This window comes from Lepus europaeus, chromosome 4 (assembly GCF_033115175.1).
Source record: "Lepus europaeus isolate LE1 chromosome 4, mLepTim1.pri, whole genome shotgun sequence".
Classification (NCBI taxonomy): Eukaryota; Metazoa; Chordata; class Mammalia; order Lagomorpha; family Leporidae; genus Lepus; species Lepus europaeus.
The window spans coordinates 27324589-27344049 of record NC_084830.1 but is presented as its reverse complement, the minus strand read 5'-3'; the positions used below and the strand labels follow the sequence as shown (position 1 = coordinate 27344049).

Below are 19461 nucleotides of genomic sequence, written 5' to 3'. Positions count from 1 at the left end.
ACACATACACATATACATAAATTATATCTAAGTTCACACACAAAAACTGGAACATAATCATAAATCACAGAATATGATTTTATCTAAATATATAATTAGCTATTAGAAAACTATATTTTATATATGTAGAGAGAGATTACATATAAGATGAAAAATATAATATTTATGTTAAAGGAATACATCTATATATCATATATGTGATTATATACATATATATAGCTTTCTTGCAATGTTTTTGAACTTAAATTTCTTTTTTTTTTACTTGACAGGTAGAGTTATAGACAGTGAGAGAGACAGAAAGGTCTTCCCTCCATTGGTTCCTCTCCAAATGGCTGCCACGGCCGGCGCTGCACCGATCTAAAGCCAGGAACCAGATGCTCCCTCCTGGTCTCCCATGCGGGTGCAGGGGCCCAAGCACCTGGGCCATCCTCCACTGCCTTCCAGGGCCACAGCAGAGAGCTGGACTAGAAGAGGAGCAACCGGGACCAGAACCTGGGGCCCACATGGGACGCCAGCGCCGCAGGCATTGGATCAACCAAGTGAGCCACGGCACCAGTCCCTGGACTTAAATTTCTAGTTGCAAAATCTTTGTTTTTAATTAATAAAGTTAATTGTCATTCATTTGAATCACTACTGAGTAATATTCCACTGTATGAAAATCTATAAAAATCATTTAATTAATCTCTTGTGGAAAAATAGTTAGGATTTTTGCTATTTTCATTTTTGAATTTTTTTCTGGTTGTTTTACTCTTTCAAAATATGTGAACAGGAGCACTTTTGCATAAGTTTCCCAGTACACCCATGCAAAGAGGTTTTTGGTTTTTTGGTTTTTTTTTTTAAGATTTATTTGAAAGAGTTATAAAGAGAGAGGAAGAGTCGGGGAGAATCTTCCATCTGCTGGTTCACTTCCCAAATGGCCATAACACAGAAACCAGAAGCCTGGAACTCCATCAGGGTTGCCACATGGGTACAGGGGCTTCGTTTTTCCTGCTTTCCCAGGCACATTAGCAAGAAACTGGATGGAAAATACAACAGCCAGGATTCAAACCAGCACTCATTTGGGAGTCTGGCAGCTTAACCCATTATGCCACAATGCTAGCCCCAGTAAAAGATTTTCTTCTGAATAATGAACTTATGTGATCATTGGGAATACACGTATGATACTGCCACAAATTCTATGTACTAACTTTTTCTGGCCTTAGTATAATGTGTTTTGTCTTAAAGTCTATGTTTTCCTGGATTAATAAAGTGATTTCATTTTTTGTTATTATTTGGATAGCATTTGTTTTGTGTACACTTCATCATTACCTTTTTGTTAGTGTAATCTAACAATCACATTGAATCAAAGATATCTTCTGTAAGATACTGAAAATCTGAAATCAGATTTCCTTTTAGTATGAGGAGTGCTCATTTTTATAACTAGTCTATATTTTCTTGAAAACCACGTGTATTCTCTAATGGCTAGGGAAGGAATTTACAATTTTTAATGAATTGCATTTACTGAGTTTACGTCTATCAAATTTAAAAATTTATATGTTTTCTGCTTAACCTTTGATAAGAGGAGTTTCTTAAATTTGCCTCGGTGATTACAGTTTGTTATATTTTCCCTATAGTTCTCTCGATTTTTGCCTTACCTATCTATATTCACTTACATTTATGTTCTATCAGAACTGTTGTACCGCCTTAAAGAACGAAACCTCCTATAATAACGAGGTTATGTAATGATTCTCACCCTCGTATGTTTTCTTAAAGTCTAACTTGAATGAAGTTAGTGAGGGTACATCAATTTTCCTTCAGTGCATATTTGCTGACATAACTCAATCTACTCTTTTCAAATGATCCACAGACTTATGTTTTAGGTCTCTATTCTGTCAAGAGCACGTATTTGAACTTCCTTTGTTGATACAGTCTAATGATATTATTTAAGTAGAAAGTTTAATTGATATATATTCACTAAGATTTCTGATATCTGGACTGATCTTGTGTTTGTCCAACTTTTCTCACTTATTTTCACAGTTTTCAAAAATGAGACTAATTTTTGAATGTTCTTTATTTTACTAATTCATTTTTCCCCTCAATAGCTTTGGAAATTATGTACACATTTTCCTATACTTCCATTGGTTAGCCTTCCATTTTCCCAAGTATGCATAACAAAGTCCTGATTCACTAACGCCTGACAACTCAAGGGCCTTAGAACATTTTAATTCTGGTCATTTTCCATTAAAACTTACGTAAGAGCAACATCCAATATCCTAGTGTATTCTTTTCTAACAATATAAGTGAGTGGGCTTTGTATGTGTAAATACATCTACATGTTACCTTGGTCTTTACTTGTCTGAAAATGACTTTGTTTTTCTTTTACTCTTGGAAGATAGATTTTGTGAGCAGACAATACTAGATTTACCCCCAAAATTTTGAGTATTCCATCCCATTCCACATTCCATTGTTAATAAAAAGTCTGTCAACCTAGTTGTCTTTTCTAAGAAGGTGGTTCGTTCTCTATCTCCAGTGACTCTAAAAGTCCCCTCTGCCATGACAGCTTACTTTTGGCCATGATGTATCTATGAGTGAATTCATTTATGCAGATCCTGCCTAATGTATACTATGCTTCTTTGGATCTACATATTTGTGCCTCTCATCAGCTCTAGAAAATTCCTTTTCATTTTCTCCTCAAATACTGACTGTCTATCCTTCATTCTCAAAATTCTTTTTCTCTGAGACACCGGTGCTGCGGCTCAATAGGCTAATCCTCCGCCTGAGGCGCCGGCACACTGGGTTCTAGTCCCGGCCGGGGCACCGGATTCTGTCCTGGTTGCTCCTCTTCCAGTCCAGCTCTCTGCTGTGGCCCAGGAGTGCAGTGGAGGATGGCCCAGGTCCTCGGGCCCTGCACCCACATGGGAGACCAGGAGAAGCACCTGGCTCCTGGCTTCGGATCAGCGCAGTGCGCTGGCCACAGCAGCCATTGGAGGGTGAACCAACGGTAAAGGAAGACCTTTCTCTCTCTCTCTACCTCTCTCACTGTCCACTCTGCCTGTCAAAAAGAAAAAAGAAAAAAAAAAAACATGTCTTAGAACAGCAAATTCTATTTTGGTATCTTACTATCTGCCTTTCATATTGTTCATGTCCCTGTCCTCTCTTAAATATTCTGTCTAGTATCCAATTATGTTTAACCCATTTGCTTTCTATCATTTTCTAACCTGTCATTTAAACTATCCATGCAAGTCAAGTTTTATCAATTGTATTTTTCAATTAAAAACTGCTATATGCTTCTTTTGTGGATCATTTGGAAGTTTATAGTTTCATGTTGCTTCATCAATTGTGTAATCCATTTATTATTACATAATAATACATTTACTATGCATTATTTTATAACTCAAAACTCATGTATCTAACTTCTAGAGTATCTAAACCTATATTTGTATTTTCTGCTGATTTCACATATGACAGTTTATTTTCCTGTTTGTTGGGTAACTTTCTGTAATAGTGAACTCATATAAGATTTATTGTAACCCATGGGTATCTTGGAGGTAAAAACTGGAATTCTGGGGCTGGCACTGTGGCATGGTAGTCTAAGCCTCTGTCTGTGATGCCAGCATCCCATAAGGATGACCATTGGAATCCCAGCTGTTCCACTTCCAATCCAGCTCTATGCTGTGGCTTAGAAAAGCAACGGAAGATGGCCCAAGTCCTTGGGCCCCTGTACCCATGTGGCAGATTTGGAAGAAGCTCCTGGCTCCTAGCTTCGGATTGGCCCAGCTCTGGCTGTTGCAGTCATTTGGGGAGTGACCCAGAGGATGGAAGACCTCTCTATCTCTCCCCGCCTCTCTCTATAACCCTACTTCTCAAAATAAATAAATAAATCTTAAAAAAATAAAACCTTGAATTCTTTTCTGTAGACATATTTTGTGTTCACTTCTTCCAGAAGCCTGAAGAGGCATTAATGTGGAAACCCTTTGAGGTCCCAGCTCACAGTAAAACACCTAACCCAACCCTGGCTCTCTATCAGTGACTCCAGGCCTAGCCTCCTAATGACTACAGCATCAATACTGGCATTTGCTTCAATGCAACCTCACATTCTTTGCTTACTGTTCACTTCTCTCTAGTTTTGGATTAGCTCACTCTTCACAAAGGGAAGAACAAAAGTTTTCAGAAATTCCCCTTAATTTGTGGAAGTCAGGCAAAGCATTACAAAGTAGATTTTATCTAGTGCAGTGCCTTTAAATGGAGACAGTCCTCCTACTTAGCCAGAAACATAAGTTACAACACTGAAAATTTTGATGAGAATGGGAGTCAATAGTAAATGAGTATACTATTGAATTAGTTAATAAATAATAAAATATACACAGTGAGAAACAAATTCAAGAGTGAGATATAACAATTTTAAGTCATGATATCAGTCAGAGGATAGTATAAGTAAATATGAGACACTAAGAAAAGTTAATGACTAGATAATGTTTATATCCAATTTACGCCAAACCTAGTTCTTAAGGAAAACATCCATCATTAGAATCCATACTGAGGTTTTCCACTCAGAACTCTAGATCAACTCTCCTGATTCTCAGCTGTAGTGTTTTTTTTTTTTTTTTCAATTTGACAGATAGAGTTAGACAGTGAGAGGGAGAGAGACAGAGAGAAAGGTCTTCCTTCCTTTGATTCACCCCCCAAATGGCCGCTACAGCCGGAGCTACACCGATCCGAAGCCAGGAGCCAGGATCTTCCTCCGGGTCTCCCTTGTGGGTGCAGGGGCCTAAGCACTTGGGCCATCCTCCACTGCCCTCTGGGGCTATAGCAGAGAGCTGGACTGGAAGAGGAGCAACCAGGAACTAGAACCCGGTGCCCATATGGGATGCCGGCGCCGCAGGCAGAGGATCAACCAAGTGAGCCACGGCACCAGCCCCTGAAGTGTTTTATAAGTGATTCCACATACTGTAAAGTTCTTGGCTTATGCTAATTTTACTACACTGTATATATAAAAAGCACTAAAAGCCTAGAAAATTTCAAAGCAATAACAGAATTATGGTAGAAATTTCCCAATATGAATAATACAAATAAATACAACTAAAGAGATACTATGGTGATAAAGTAAATTTGTCCTTTTATTCTGTCTTCAAAATAAAAAGCACTTGGAAGAATGCTTTGATAGCAGATCAAGTTTTAAACATCCACATAACTTCTTCCTTTTGCATCCCTGGGGCCTCCATTGTCATGCAACTTTCAGCAGGGTTTCTTTATACTTCCTACTCCTGAACTGTGACTCCTGAAGTGGTAAGACTCCAAATATCCTAGTACTATTGGTTGAACTCAGTAATTAACACACAATTATTCTTAGGTGTTTAAATTTTAACTGAAAAGTGATCCCTGTTAAATCTAAGAGTGGAAAAAGAGAGGGAGGAGATGAACAATTTGGAACATGCTCAATCGGACTTGCCCCAAATGGTGGAGTTAGAAATGTGCCAGGGGATTCCAACACAATCCCATCAAGATGGCATGTACCAATGCCATCGCACTAGTCCAAGTGATCAATTTCAGCTCACAATTGATAGCTCTGATAGGTCTAAGAGTCAAAGAGATCACACAAACAAGACAAGTGTCTGCTAATACTAACTGATAGAATCAAAAAGGGAGAGAAAGATCCAACATGGGAAGTGGGATACACAGCAGACTCATAGAATGGCAGATGTCCTAAACAACACTCTGGCCTCAGAATCAGCCCTCAAGGCATTCAGATCTGGCGGAAGAGCCCATGAGAGTATAGCAGGCATGGAAAGCCAAGATATCATGGAAAAAAAAAAAAAAGACCTAAATGAATGATCTCTGTGAGTGAGATCCCAGTGGAAAGAACGGGGCCATCAAAGAAGGAGGTACCCTTCTCCGAAGGGAGGAGAGAACTTCCACTTTGACTATGACCCTATCGGAATAAGATCAAAGTCAGCGAACTCTAAAGGCTTCCATAGCCCTGGCAACTCATGACTAGAGCCTAGGGAGATTACTGACGCCATGAACAGGAGTGTCAAATTGTTAAATCAGCAACAGGAGTCACTGTGTACTTACACCCCATGTGGGATCTGTCCCTAATGTGTCGTCTAAAGCGAAGTGATGCTACAACTAGTACTGAAACAGTATTTTTATACTTTGCGTTTCTGTGTGGGCACAAACTGATGAGGTCTTTACTAATTATATACTGAAGTGATCTTCTGTATATAAAGAGAATTGGAAATGAAAAAAAAAAAAAAACAACCTGGTGTTAAAATGGAAATGGCATAGAAAATTAATTAATTTGAAAAAAAATTATGTAGGATCTCTGTCTTTAATGTGCTGTACATTGCTATTTAATGCTATAATTAGTAATCCAATGGTAGTTTTTTCACTTGATGTTGCTATATGGGCAAAATGTTTAAATCTTTACCTAATATATACTAAACTGATCTTCTGTATACAAAGAGAATTGAAAATGAATCTTTACATGAATGGAAGGGGAAAGGGAGCGGGAAAGGGGAGGGTTGCGGGCGGGAGGGAAGTTATGGGAGGGGGGAAGCCATTGTAACCCATAAGCTATACTTTGGAAATTTATATTCATTAAATAAAAGTTTAATAAAAAAAAAAGACTCCAAATATCACACATTCCTTTGAGAACTCAGCAACAGATTAGAGACAAACTATACAGTATCTTAAAGGATCTCAGAGGAGCCAAATCACATCAGGATTTAAAAGCAGGTACAAGAGTATCTTAATGCCCCAGAGACAGTGTTGCTCATTTTTTTTACATAACAAAATGCTCAGATATTGACATAAATTTCAAATGAGCACACAACTATACTTTAATATGAAACCCCAGGCCCTCAGAAGGGTGAAAGATTAAAATGCAACTCACCTTGGAGACTGAACCTACTCAAATACTGTGCAGTCAAAAACTCACAGGGCTTTCATTTACATTAAAACATTCACTGAGCACTTCTGGAGCATTCTGACACTGTGATAAGTTTTACAGGTACAATGGTGAACAACAAAACAATAGTCTCTTCCTATGGAGCTTATTTTCATTACTTGACATTATTAACTAATTTTGACATTATTAACTAATTTTCATTCACATTTTCATTTCTTTATATTTTAATCATTCTTTTATTTCTTGGGGAATAATTTCATTTATCTTTTGTAATATTTTCATTCATATTTTTATTTCTCAGAGGATTACTTTGTTTATCTAATGCCATGTAAAAACACTATTGTCCTGGATAGGGTTCCAAGCAATGGCCTCAGCTTCCTCAAAGAGTCCACTGTCCAAAGGATCTGCTAGCTAGATATATCACAATGTACGTGTGTGTGCATGTGTGTGTGTGTACACGTGCATACATGCACCCAGGTACATGCACATGTGCTCATGCAAACACCTTGGCTTATTTGTTAATGATTAAAGACAGTCATGAGGATTTCTTCAAAAAAAGCTGCCCCCTTCAAAAAAAGAAAGGATTATCTAATTTTCACTTCACTTAACTGACGCACGTGCACAGTATGCACATACTCTAACGTCCACACTAGTAAAGCTCAGACAGAGGCTGATGTCTGCTAGCCCCAGAGATAAATTAACATGCAGTGAACATCAGAGGAGCCAGAAACACTCATTGCAAGTGTGAACACATATTTGATTGCAGGACTGTGTCTTTCCTAGGGCTAACCTTATAAATTAAACAGTGTAAATCTCAACTAAGTGTTTTCTGAACATTTTGATGCACTGTGAACATTAGAATGCCCTTCAAATTAACATCTAACATTATTAGCCTATTGTTGGACATGAATAGCTTCATTACTGGTGACTAAAAAAACCATACACATATTGGCAGTTACATACAACTTCAAAAGAAAATGTAGGGGATATTTTGAAATCTTGGAATGTAACTAGATTTTTAAACTAGAAGATGTAATGTATATATGGAAAAGCACTTAAAATAGTAAATAAAGCTCTTTACTTGGATGCCTAGAAGTATGATAACAAGAAAGCACCCCATAAACCGTAAGTAATATTTGAACATATTTGCAACCAAGGCTTTGTTGAACTAAGTCCTACTTATAATCAAGTCTCAGTTTAAATGCTCCTTCCCCAAGGAAGCTTTTCCTAAGCACCACACATAGCGCTGTAGCTATTATGTTGAAACCTGGTTCTCAGAACTTCAATTGTGTGATGCTCATCGCTTGTATAGTGATAGCCTATGTGGTTTGTCTTCCCTACTAAACGTTAAGTTCCATGAGGACACTGTCTCTGTAAGTATTATTTATACCTGTAAACCCAATGCCTGTCCTAACGTGTATTTGTGGAATAATTAATTAAATAATCAATACACAAATGAAATACAAACATCCTAAATTCATCTCTAAATGGAATGCAAGCTTAACTGAGAAAATGAGGGGTTTTTTTTAATGAATAGAATGAAAACAGAAGAAACACACAAACATTCTCTGCCTCTATTTAAAAATCTGCAATAACTTACATAGTTTTGTCAGATCAGAGGAGTGAATATACATAAAACTGAAGTCTCACATTTCACAAAATTCTCACCTTCAGATACTGTCTAAAACCCAACAAGGATGTTGCACAATTTTTCAAAGCCAGAAGAATGTCCAATCTTATTTTCAAAGAAAAATAAGCAACATGTTCTTGAGTTTCCCAGTTGGAAGAGGGAATAGAGTAGATTGTAACAACACCTTTCATTGGGGAGCTCCTCCATCAAAAATTGTGGGATGTGGAGTCATAATTAGCAATGACATATAAATAGACTAGGGTAAACTCATCAGTATCACCAGCATAACAGCAAATATAAAAGTACATTCAGAAAACATTTAAAAAAATGTATGAAATATGAGTACATGGTCTGACCACATTAAAAATCTGTGGTTATCACATATTTCTGAATGTGATAAATACATCACGTCTTGTGGGATCTTGTCTTATAACTTCCCCATGTCTTCAGAATCACTTCCAACAATTCCTGGATCATCCCTTGAGATCCTTTCCATCACTATCTTGGCATTTCTCCCCCCATGGCTTACCTGTAGTGTCGGGAAATCTCTTCTTCCACCTGGGTAATAAAATCACATTTGGTACATGAGTGTTCTTTGCTTTCCTTAACAGCCTGCTGCCCATCTGATCCTTGCAGATGATTGGCTTCTTGCTTGACCTCCGCAGCCTGGGACTCATGCACAGTCTCATAGTGAAAGAGGAGCACATCTACATCAGGGGTGGAGAATGAACACTGGTGGCACTGGTGTTTGACTCTCGAGCTTCCCGCCGCCCCAGGAGACAAGTGTAACAGCAAGAGTGCACAGTGGGAACAATTACTTTTCCTACAAGCAAATGGATAAGTAATTTCTCCAAGGTGCTTTTCTGGGCTGCAAAGACCTCGGGGACAGAATGGACAGTGCTTAATGGTACACTTGTGAATGTTATGGAGTTGTTGATAATGACGGAGAAGTGGCCCCACTACAATTACATCGGGACCATGGCTTTTGGAATATCTAAAGTCACAGAACTGACAGTTATAGCTTGTAACCATATTATCCTCTGCTCCCTTGGTGGAAAAGTCCTTCTTTTTAGCCCCGCTCGAGCCTTTGTCTGCCTTGGTCAGTGGCTCCCCTTCTGCACTCTTGGCTAGGTCATTCTGATTAATGACAGAGCCCCTGGGAAGCTTATCATTCATTTCTGGATTAAGGCCTCCTGACTGTACTGCTCCGTGCTGCTTGCCATAATGTTCCAGCAGCTTAAGTGAGCTGGACGACTCACAGCTGAAGCTACAAAATTTACACCAGTAGTAACTGGTGGCCTCTGTACCGTTTTGTCTTGAGGAATCGAGGGGCTTGATGGGCACGGAGTAGCCAACCGGAGTGTCATCTCCTGCCTTGACCGTGATCTTGTCCTGCCACTTTCCCAAGTCTCCAGACTCACTGGACCGGAGGGCAGGGATGGATTTGTTAGAGTTTTTCTCTGAAGGTTTCGCACCCTCAGAGGCGGGGAGAGAAGCTTTGATTTTGTTCGGGTGAGTCTGAAGAAAATGTTGTTCTAGTTCAGTTGATGAGTTGCCCATATAAGTGAAATTGCAGAATTTGCAGCGGAAATACTTGGTGTTTCCTTGGCAATCTGGTGTTTTCCGTCCAATGCCAATGAAAGTTCCACCTGAAGTGACCTGGGGTGTAGAGGAGAGAGATGTTACTTTAAACGTGTCATTAATTCAATGGGTTCTCTGCAGGGGGTGGCAGGGGTGGTGCCAAGTATTCCACATCAAAAACTACAATAGTACTCCTGCTTATTATGAAATCACTTGAATAATCAGAGCTGAATAAATTCACTCTTCATTTCCCAACAGCTACTCTTTGAGAGGCTCATTATGCTAAACATTTGGGGCCAAAGTAACAGATGAGGGTAAGTAATAAAAGCACCGTCACTAATTAAAAAGATTTAGTAATATATACCTTTAAGAATCTAAGAAAACAATTTTCCACAGAGTAGGTTTTACTACTGCCTCCTCTGAATCACATTCATGCAGAAGCATCCAAATCACCACTGGGCAGAGGGGCCTTTTTGCAAAGCAAAGGGCGGCTGTCAAAATCAGAGACAGCTGCTCAGAGATTATTTAAGGCAGACGATCGCCAAGGAAACCTGTCCAGCTCTTACAGCACTGAGGCTGTAGCAAAGACAAGGCCTATCTGGACAAAATAGAACGGCTGTAGGGAAAGCTTATCACTGAAGCCCAAGCGTGCACCACGAAACTGAAAATAAAATAAAGGCAGGAAATTCTGATGGAGGAGGAAGAACGCAAAGATTTCAAATGTCCCCTCATCTAAGGGCCTTATTTGAATGAGGTTCTGTCTCACAGAAAACAGCCCACAGCTCCTCCCCTGAGTGGGTCATGGGGATGTTCAAATACCAAAATAAAATAATTCCACCACAAAAATCATCACTGCCCTGCCTTCTTTCCCAAATGATGAAACCGTACAGTACCGCAGCGCTGAAGGCCTCAAAGAGCACTTTATATAAAATCCTCCCTCCCTTCTCGGCCTGTACCTCAATGGGCAGCTCATTTAAGCACCACCACTGGGCAGCCAACAATCATAGTTTAGGACAGAGTTTTTGACTGAAATGCTCCAAAATGAGAGGAAATTTCCCTTCCAACTATCCGTGGACTTCTGGATTTTTCCAGCAACCAGATGTAATATATTAAGCAAGTGGCATAATCACGTTCTGCCTTCTTCAACAGCTGCTCAAAAAATGACACGTGTGATCGCTGCTCGAATCCAAATCACTCCATGCGAAAAGACTCAGGCATCCAAAGGCTCTACTTAAAATGCAAATAATACTCTTGTAGTGCATTCAGAGATGTGTTTATACCTTTACTGTACAGGACTAAGACTAAAGTGCACATTCTGCTACTTACAGAGAGGTGTGCCTTGGTCAAGTTTTTTTAACCTCTCTGGCCTACAGCTTCCTCAGTGGAAGCAACCTCTTAATCTATGTCCAGTAATGGAGTTCTAGGAAATGTGCATTAACACATACACAACACTTACTGTACATTAAGATAATAATGCGTGACGGTCTCCACAGCCTTTAATCGAAGGATGATAATGCTTCACTATACTCATATTCACCAAAACAGGCACACAGATTTCAGTCTGTTAGTAACACAGCATCATCTAGCCAGAAAGCTGAGAATGAACCACTCACTGAGGCAGTAACCTGACAATCAGCCAATGCTGTGAGAGATGTTAAAGCCACACCTTAAAAGAGACCATCTGGAACATTCTAACCTAGCATTTAAGTCACCAAAGCATCTGAAATTTGCAATGAAATGTAATGCACAATACTGCAAAGTTTCAGCTTATGTTCCAAATTCATGGGAAGTGAGGAAAAACTTTGTTTTCAAAAACTGAAACATTTAAATAGGATTCCTTCAATCACAAATTTTTTATCAACTTAAATTTGAGTCAAAAGTGATAAGGTCAGAGGTACCTTATTCTCCCTCATTACAGGCAAAGAAAGTAAGTGTGCCAAATCTGCAAAGGAAAATTTCTTACTTTTAGCTGCCACACTGCCTTAGAATTGTCTATCTTTCCTTATATAATACACATTGAACTAACTTACTGTACAATCAAGATTCCTGAAAAACAACCATGCATCATCATTATTTCTTTGAGTTTGAAATCTTTAAGCCCTATGTGCTGTGATCACATTGAACTGTGATAGATTTCAGGGCTATTACAGTGAACAAGCAAGACCACATCTCTGCCTCTGAAATATTATAAGAAAAAAATAGAATATAGATAAAACCTTTTATTCATTTGTATCTGACTTTGTGTATATATATATATATATATATATATATATATATATATATATATAGTTGTTCTCCCAGAGAAACTTCTCTAAGTCAAATGCCTGAGAAGACACATGGTTTAACTGCCCGACACTTCAGTTTGGTCACTGTTAGGGTATAAGCTATACCGTGTAGACTTGGCCATCTTATACAATTGTGATAAAGATCAACTGAGGGAGTCAGTGCTGTGGTGCAGTAGGTAAAGCTCCCACCTGCAGTGCCGGCATCCCACATGAGCACTGGTTTTAGTCCCAGCTGCTCTACTTCTGATCCAGCTCTTTGCTATAGCCTAGGAAATCAGTAGAAGATGGTCCAAGTCTTTGGGCCCCTCCACCTGCATGGGAGACCTGGAGGAATCTCATGACTCCCAGCTTTGGATTGGCACAGCTCCAGCCGTGGCAGCCATCTGGGGAGTGAACCAGCAGATGGAAGACCTTTCTCTCTCTTTCTCTAACTCTACCTTTCTGTAATTCTGCCCTTCAAATAAATAAACAGATCTTTAAAAAAAAAAATCAAGTGAGGTGCCTAGGGAGGTGCTATCTACTAGAACTCTGAAATGATGAAAATGTTCTATGGTCTCCCCTGTCCAATAGGGTAGCCACTAGCTAGAGGTGACTACTCAACACTTGATGTAGGACTAGAGCAAATGAAGAACCTATTCTAAGTTGTTAAAGACGTTTTTAATTTTTCATATGGCTAAAGAACACCACATTATGCAGCACACTCTGCAGTGATATCCACTTGGATGGGATTATTATTTAGTAAAATGAACCATCCCAGTAAATTTCTCCTGCCAATGGGGTCAAAAGACTCAATAGAGAGGAAGTGGCAAAGTCATTCAGTGACAAACTCACACACTTGTCACTACTAGGACTCTTAGCTATAAATGAAAAGTTAATGCTTCTGTTTCTAGTCTTCTTTTCTTGTTCTATTGGAAAATATCTTAAAAATATTTGGAAATAAGCAGGGCTGAGGCATCTTGGTTGGACAAATGGATGAACTTCTTAATGGAGATATGAGTACAAACAGAAATTTCTCACCAAGATCCCTGAGTTACATGGGATAAGGAAGCCACAGGAACTCAGGACACCATTATCACTGACTTAGCCTAGCATATATGAACTTTTTCAAAAAAGCACAAAATGCATCTTTTACGCAAAAGCAACTGACTATGGAACCATTGAGAATTACAGTTACATAGAAAACACCCAACACAACTGTAAAAAGGAACAGATTTTAAATTGTTTTTCACTGACTGAGAACTATGACAGCTTTTTTATTGTATTTTATCCCTACTTTTAAAAATGATTCCTTCCATGGTTTCTGTGGTTTTCATATATGTTTTAATGGAAATGTTTTACTATAGAAGTGAACAATATACAAAGAATTGGCTTTTTTCAAAGTTTTTAACCTCAATTTATTTCTTTCCGCCTAATAATATGGATCAAAAACTAATAAGAATAATATCTGAAAGAATATGTCAAAGGGAAATATTTTTAAAAGGCTCGAAACTCTTAAAATGACATTTTAGCACATGCAGTTATTTTCAATGAAGCAGAAAAAAAGAGTTGTTTGAACTAAACACAAACCTTTCCTCAGATGTGGTTCATTTTCAAGTACTATAATTGATAGCAACAGAGACAATTATGAGGGTACTAATTTAAGAGGACTTGAGGTTATGGGCTGATAGTCAAAAAAGCAAAACCTTAAAAATAAAATGCCACGTTGTTAAAAACAAAAACACTGCTCAAATACTGAAGATACACTGAAGTTTCAAACAACTTGAAGACATTTGTAAAGGCTAATGGTGACTGAAAATAACCGTCATCAGAATTAATCTGCTAATATACATAAGGAATGTTTCTAAAGGGATAGTGTTTCAAATACCTTCCAGGATTCAGTGTGTGCCTCAATGATGAATTTTTTTTTTCGAAAGGCAGAGTTTCAGAGAGAGAGAGGGGGGGGGGGGGCAGAGACAGAAGTCTTCCATCTGCTATCTCCTCAAATGGCTGCAGTGACCAGGAGTGGACCAGGCCAGAGCCAGAGCTTCTTCTGCGTCTCCCATATAGGTGCAAGGGCCCAGGGATTTGGACCATCCTCTGCTGCTTTCACAGGTACCTTAGTAGGGAATTGAATCAGAAGTGGGGCAGCAGGAACTTGAATCAGTGCCCATATGGGATGCTGGTACTACAGGCCATGGCTTCACCTGCTGTGCCACAGTGCCAGCAACCAATGATGAAAACTAAATGTGAAAAAAAAAAATTTCAATAACAAATCTAATTCTGTCGCAATGATCTCAGTCTCATGCCATACAGAGCTTATTCCTACAAAATTTTGCTATCAGTGCAAACTCCAAGAAACACCCCTTCCATTTGGATTTATAAATGCCAACCAAGAGCAGGGTGCAGGGGGGCCTAAAACTTAAATTGGTAAAAGCAACACACTGAAAGAAAAAATACTGCATATGCTTCATTATGTCCATTATGGCTTTTAGGATTACAGCAATGAACAGTTTACCCTAAACTAGTTTCCTCATTTTACTCAGTGATTCTGAACTAGTTTCCCTATGATTATCTGATATCTGGGAAGACAGACTACCAGTAAACCTTACATTCACAATAATTGTAAGACAACTTTTTATAGGGAAAACTATCAAACAGCAAATGCAGTACAAGTGGGTTTTAAAGCTGAGGGCATTCTCTTTTGCACTCTCCGCTGCACCCAACCTGCCACCAAGGCTGGCTCACCAAGGAGATAAATATAATTACATGTGTGTTCTAGACAGTATTCAGAAAAACAGAAAGCCCAATCCCTGAAATTTGGACTATCCCAGGCATGCCTTCTACGAGCAAAGCCCTGAGCATATGAAAAGTGACCAAGTCCAAAACCCCAACGTGTCTGTCGTTTAGCACAAAAATCTCACAAGTAAATAGATGACAACAGTGGAAGACAGGCTTCTGCTGAGGGGCAGCAGGTTCCATGACCACACGGGGACACAGCACCTGAGCCAGACTCCAGGTCAGCAGAGGCTTCAGAAGGAACAGAGGCTCTGATGATTATATGAAGATGACCAAGGAAAGGTATTTAAGGCAGAGGAGACAACCAGGGTAAAGCCCTAAATGAGAGTAAAACAATGTCAGTCGCTCTTGGGAAATACTGGAGGGCTGAGGTACCGTCAGCAATTAAGAGGAATCTGCTGCATACATGATGGTATTTGCTATGTAATAAGCAGTGTAACTACATTAGCCTCATTCTTACTGCTGTCCCTTCTAGAAGAACAGTAACGGAGAAATTGGAAAAGTCAGGTCTTCTTGGAGAACCCACATATGACTACACCAGTATAATTAGACGATGTGACTTATGAGTAAAGTAGACCTATACTTCCTACAAAATGTAGGAAGATGGAGTGTAAGAAGAATTTTTAAAAATTAAAAGAAAGCAGGATAGGAAAGATAAATAGAAAGTGAAGGCAAAGGGAAGCGACCAAAAAGGAGAAGAAGGATGGGTAAGGTGAGAAAGGAAGAAAGCAGAAGGAGACAGAAAAAAAATTATAAGAAAACAATAAGAATGTGTTAAATAACTATTAAGGGAGTTAACCATCAAGGAATAAAGAAGCAAAGTCTGGGACAATTGATTCAACTGCTGAGGGAAACAGAGAGAAACTTCAGGGTAACTCCACAATTTCCAGCCTGATTTTAAATGAGACTATAGAAGAAGAGAGGTGAAAGCAGCAACAAGAAGAGCTGGGGCCGGTGTTGTGATGCAGCAGGTTAAGCCTCTACATGAGACACTAGAATCTGATACTGGAGAGCAGGTTTAAGTCCTGGCTGCTCTGCTTTGGATCCAGCTTCCTGCTTATGTGCCTGGAAAGGCAGTGGAAGATGCCCAAGTGTTTGAGCCCTTAAACCCACACGGGAGGACCTGGATAGAGTTCCTGGTTTTGGCCTGGCCCAGCCTTGGCCATTGTTGCTATCTGGGGAGTGAACCAAGAGATGGAAGATCTATGCCTGTTCCAACCCCCAAGTCTCTCTGCCTTTCAAATAAGTAAGTAAGTAAATAAATAAATCTATTTTTAAAAAGCTGCTTGGGGCCGGCGCTGTGGCTCAACAGGCTAATCCTCCACCTGCGTCGCCGGCACCCCGGGTTCTAGTCCCGGTCGGGGTGCCAGATTCTGTCCAGGTTGCCCCTCTTCCAGTCCAGTTCTCTGCTGTGGCCAGGGAGTGCAGTGGAGGATGGCCCAAGTCCTTGGGGCCCTGCACCCCATGGGAGACCAGGTAAGCACCTGGCTCCTGCCTTCGGATCAGCGTGGTGTGCTGGCAGTAGCACCGGCCGCAGCGGCCATTGGAGGGTGAACCAACGGTAAAGGAAGACCTTTCTCTCTCTCTCTCTCACTGTCCACTCTGCCTGTCCAAAAAAAAAAAAAAAAAGCTGCTTGGGGGAGGGGAGGGGAGACTTCATTTTCATATGTTAACTTAGAGGTGCCAGTGGAATACCATAATGGAACCACCCAAGAGCTAGGAAAACCAGTTTAGATAAAACATTCTTTAAGACTCCCAAATATGTTACTGAATTCATGAAAGAATTCAAATGTTCGTTAACTGTCCATCAACAGGTGATCGATGTCTAAAAGGAAAAATGCTAGACAAGTGTGCTACTGGAACTCTCCAGCTCTTCACTGTACCCCATACTTCTCTGTTTCACAGTCTGGTGAAATCACACAGTGCCCAGCACAACTGGGGTATGCAGCATACATCAATTACACACTCGAAAGGCATTCTGATTTGTTCTCTGCCTCCACACCCATGCCTGCTCTTAATGTCGGCAGAGGATAAACCCTTAATTACACAGCCTTGGAGAACATAAATGGGAGCTGGGTGCATCTCCTTAGCATTTAATCTTCATAGAAAAACCAACAGAAATTGTGCCAGGTAACTAGAGGAGCAGAAGACAACTCTCAGACCATCTATTAAAACAGACATTCCTAAAACAAAGTCCTCTAAGTGAGGGGAAATCAAATAAATGAAGCACATTGATAACATGTTTCTTAATTTGGAGATAAACCATTGGCTTCTTAACTCAGCAAATACAAATTTGTGGGGGTGGGCATTTAGCAAAGTGGTTAAAACACTGGGTAAGATTCCTGGGTCCCATATTGAAGCTCCTGAGTATGATACCTGGTTCTAGCTCTTGATTCTGGCTCAGCTGCTAATCCATACTCTGAGAGGTAATGGTGATGGATCAAGTAATTGGATTCCTGCCACTGACATAAGAGATCTGAATTGCTTTCTGGTCCCCAGCTTTAGCTTGGCCCAGCCACAGAAATTGCATGCATCTGGGGTGTGAACCAGTAGATGGGAGTACTCTCTCTTGTGTGTGTGTTTTCTCTCTGCCTGTCTCTGGCTCTCCATCTCCTCAACAGATACATAAATAAATTTACCCCTTACTCTACCAGAATTAGTTTCTGTAATAATTTTTTAAAAACATTTTCAAGATAAATCAAATTTCAATTTCTTTTCAATGACTCCAATTACAAAGGTAGTAAGTTCATGTAAGGTAGGCTAGCATTGTACTACCTGCTTCAGATAACAGAATATCTAAAAGAAAACCCAGGTCTCCAAAGTCAATGTGATTCACACACTAAGCAGCCCAGATTTACCAGTCTTTTTATCTCCTCCTGTACATATAAACGGCCTATGTTCTGTTGCTTTTCCATATGCAGTAAACTCAGGCACATACTTGGGCTGTGAAGACAGGCTTACAGCCTATCTATCTATCTACTCTTTCAACTCAAGCAACTCCTTGATCTTGGGCAGATTACTTTAATCCCTCTATACTTGTTTCCTTGTTTCTTAAAATGGATATGAAGGTTGTGTCTACTTCAAGGGTTTTTATGAAGATAAGTCGATGAAAATATGTGAAAGTCCACATAAACACATAAGAAACTCTTAATAAACATTAGCTATTATTATACATGATTCTGAAATTAGAGAAAAAAGAGGGTATTTGTGACTTTTGATTATGTAAATCAATAAAAGAAGTTTTGAACAAGTTTCAAGAAATGCAGAAAAAAATTCTATATTTGACTTTCAATTAAAATTAAACAGGAATTCCTTGTATATTCTGAAAACAACACCTGCTTCAAAATTTGGAATCACATGGTGAAGAACTCAAGAAGTTTATGGTCTCAGATTCTCAGAACTGGAGTCCACAAAGGAAATCAGAAAATGAAAGGGAACTATTCTCTCTCCAAACCTCCCTGGGGTTGGTGCACTACTTCTGTATCTGTGTTTCCAACAGCTGCAAGTATGCTGTAATTACAATGACCCAAGAAACAAAAAACACCAAATAATCTGCTGACTTGATATGGTTAGCAAGCAGGCCATTTAGAGATAAAACTTTTATTAAGAGTTGAAGAATGCTAAATTTGATTGGGTGCACTGATAACCACAATTTTTTCTTCTAAACATTCTGCCTGGAGAGAAATACTGATACACAAGAAAATGATACATATTGTTTAAGTGATAATAAATAAGCCCCAAATCAAAGCAGGACTGGCATTTATGATACCAACTTGAATGCAACAAAACTAAATGGAGATTTTAACTGTCATCCAGGTAAGGGGATTAATTAAAATGGCCAATCCACTCCAGTGAGGTTTCTCCATTATCCTCCTCAGCAATCTCCACTGATGAAAATAAATTGTCAGATGCCAGAACTTTGCTTCCTTTATGGCCTTGAGGTGAGCATATGCTTTTTAAAAAAAATATTTATTTATTTGAAAGGCTGAGTTACAGAGAGGCATAGACAGAGGGAGGGATGGAGCAGAGATGAGAGAGAGAGAGAGAGAGAGAGAGAGAGAGAGAGAGAGAGATGTCTTCCATCTGTTAGTTCACTCCCCCAGATGACTGCAATGGCCAGAGCTGCACCGATCTGAAACCAGGAGCCAAGAGTTTCCTCCAGGTCTCCCACGCGGGTGCAGGAGCCCAAGGACTTGGGCCATCTTCCACTGCTTTCCCAGGCCATAGCAGAGAGCTGGATCAGAAGTGGAGCAGCCAGGACTCTGGAGGAACTGGAGCCCATATGGGATTCTGGCATTGCAGGC

The 19461-nt window shown here is 39.6% G+C and overlaps 1 protein-coding gene across 7 annotated transcripts in view; it reads right to left on the bottom strand.

Moving 5' to 3' along the window:
• Positions 1 to 19461, bottom strand: part of TRPS1 (transcriptional repressor GATA binding 1) — a 273674-nt gene that overhangs the window by 197522 nt on the left and 56691 nt on the right. For 6 of the 7 annotated variants that reach the window (XM_062188087.1, XM_062188083.1, XM_062188084.1 and 3 more), the window contains one exon: positions 9046 to 10175. In XM_062188087.1, the coding sequence (XP_062044071.1) occupies positions 9046 to 10175 (1130 nt within the window). The remainder of the gene's footprint in view (positions 1 to 9045; positions 10176 to 19461) is intronic. The other variant, XM_062188088.1, reaches the window with a different exon arrangement.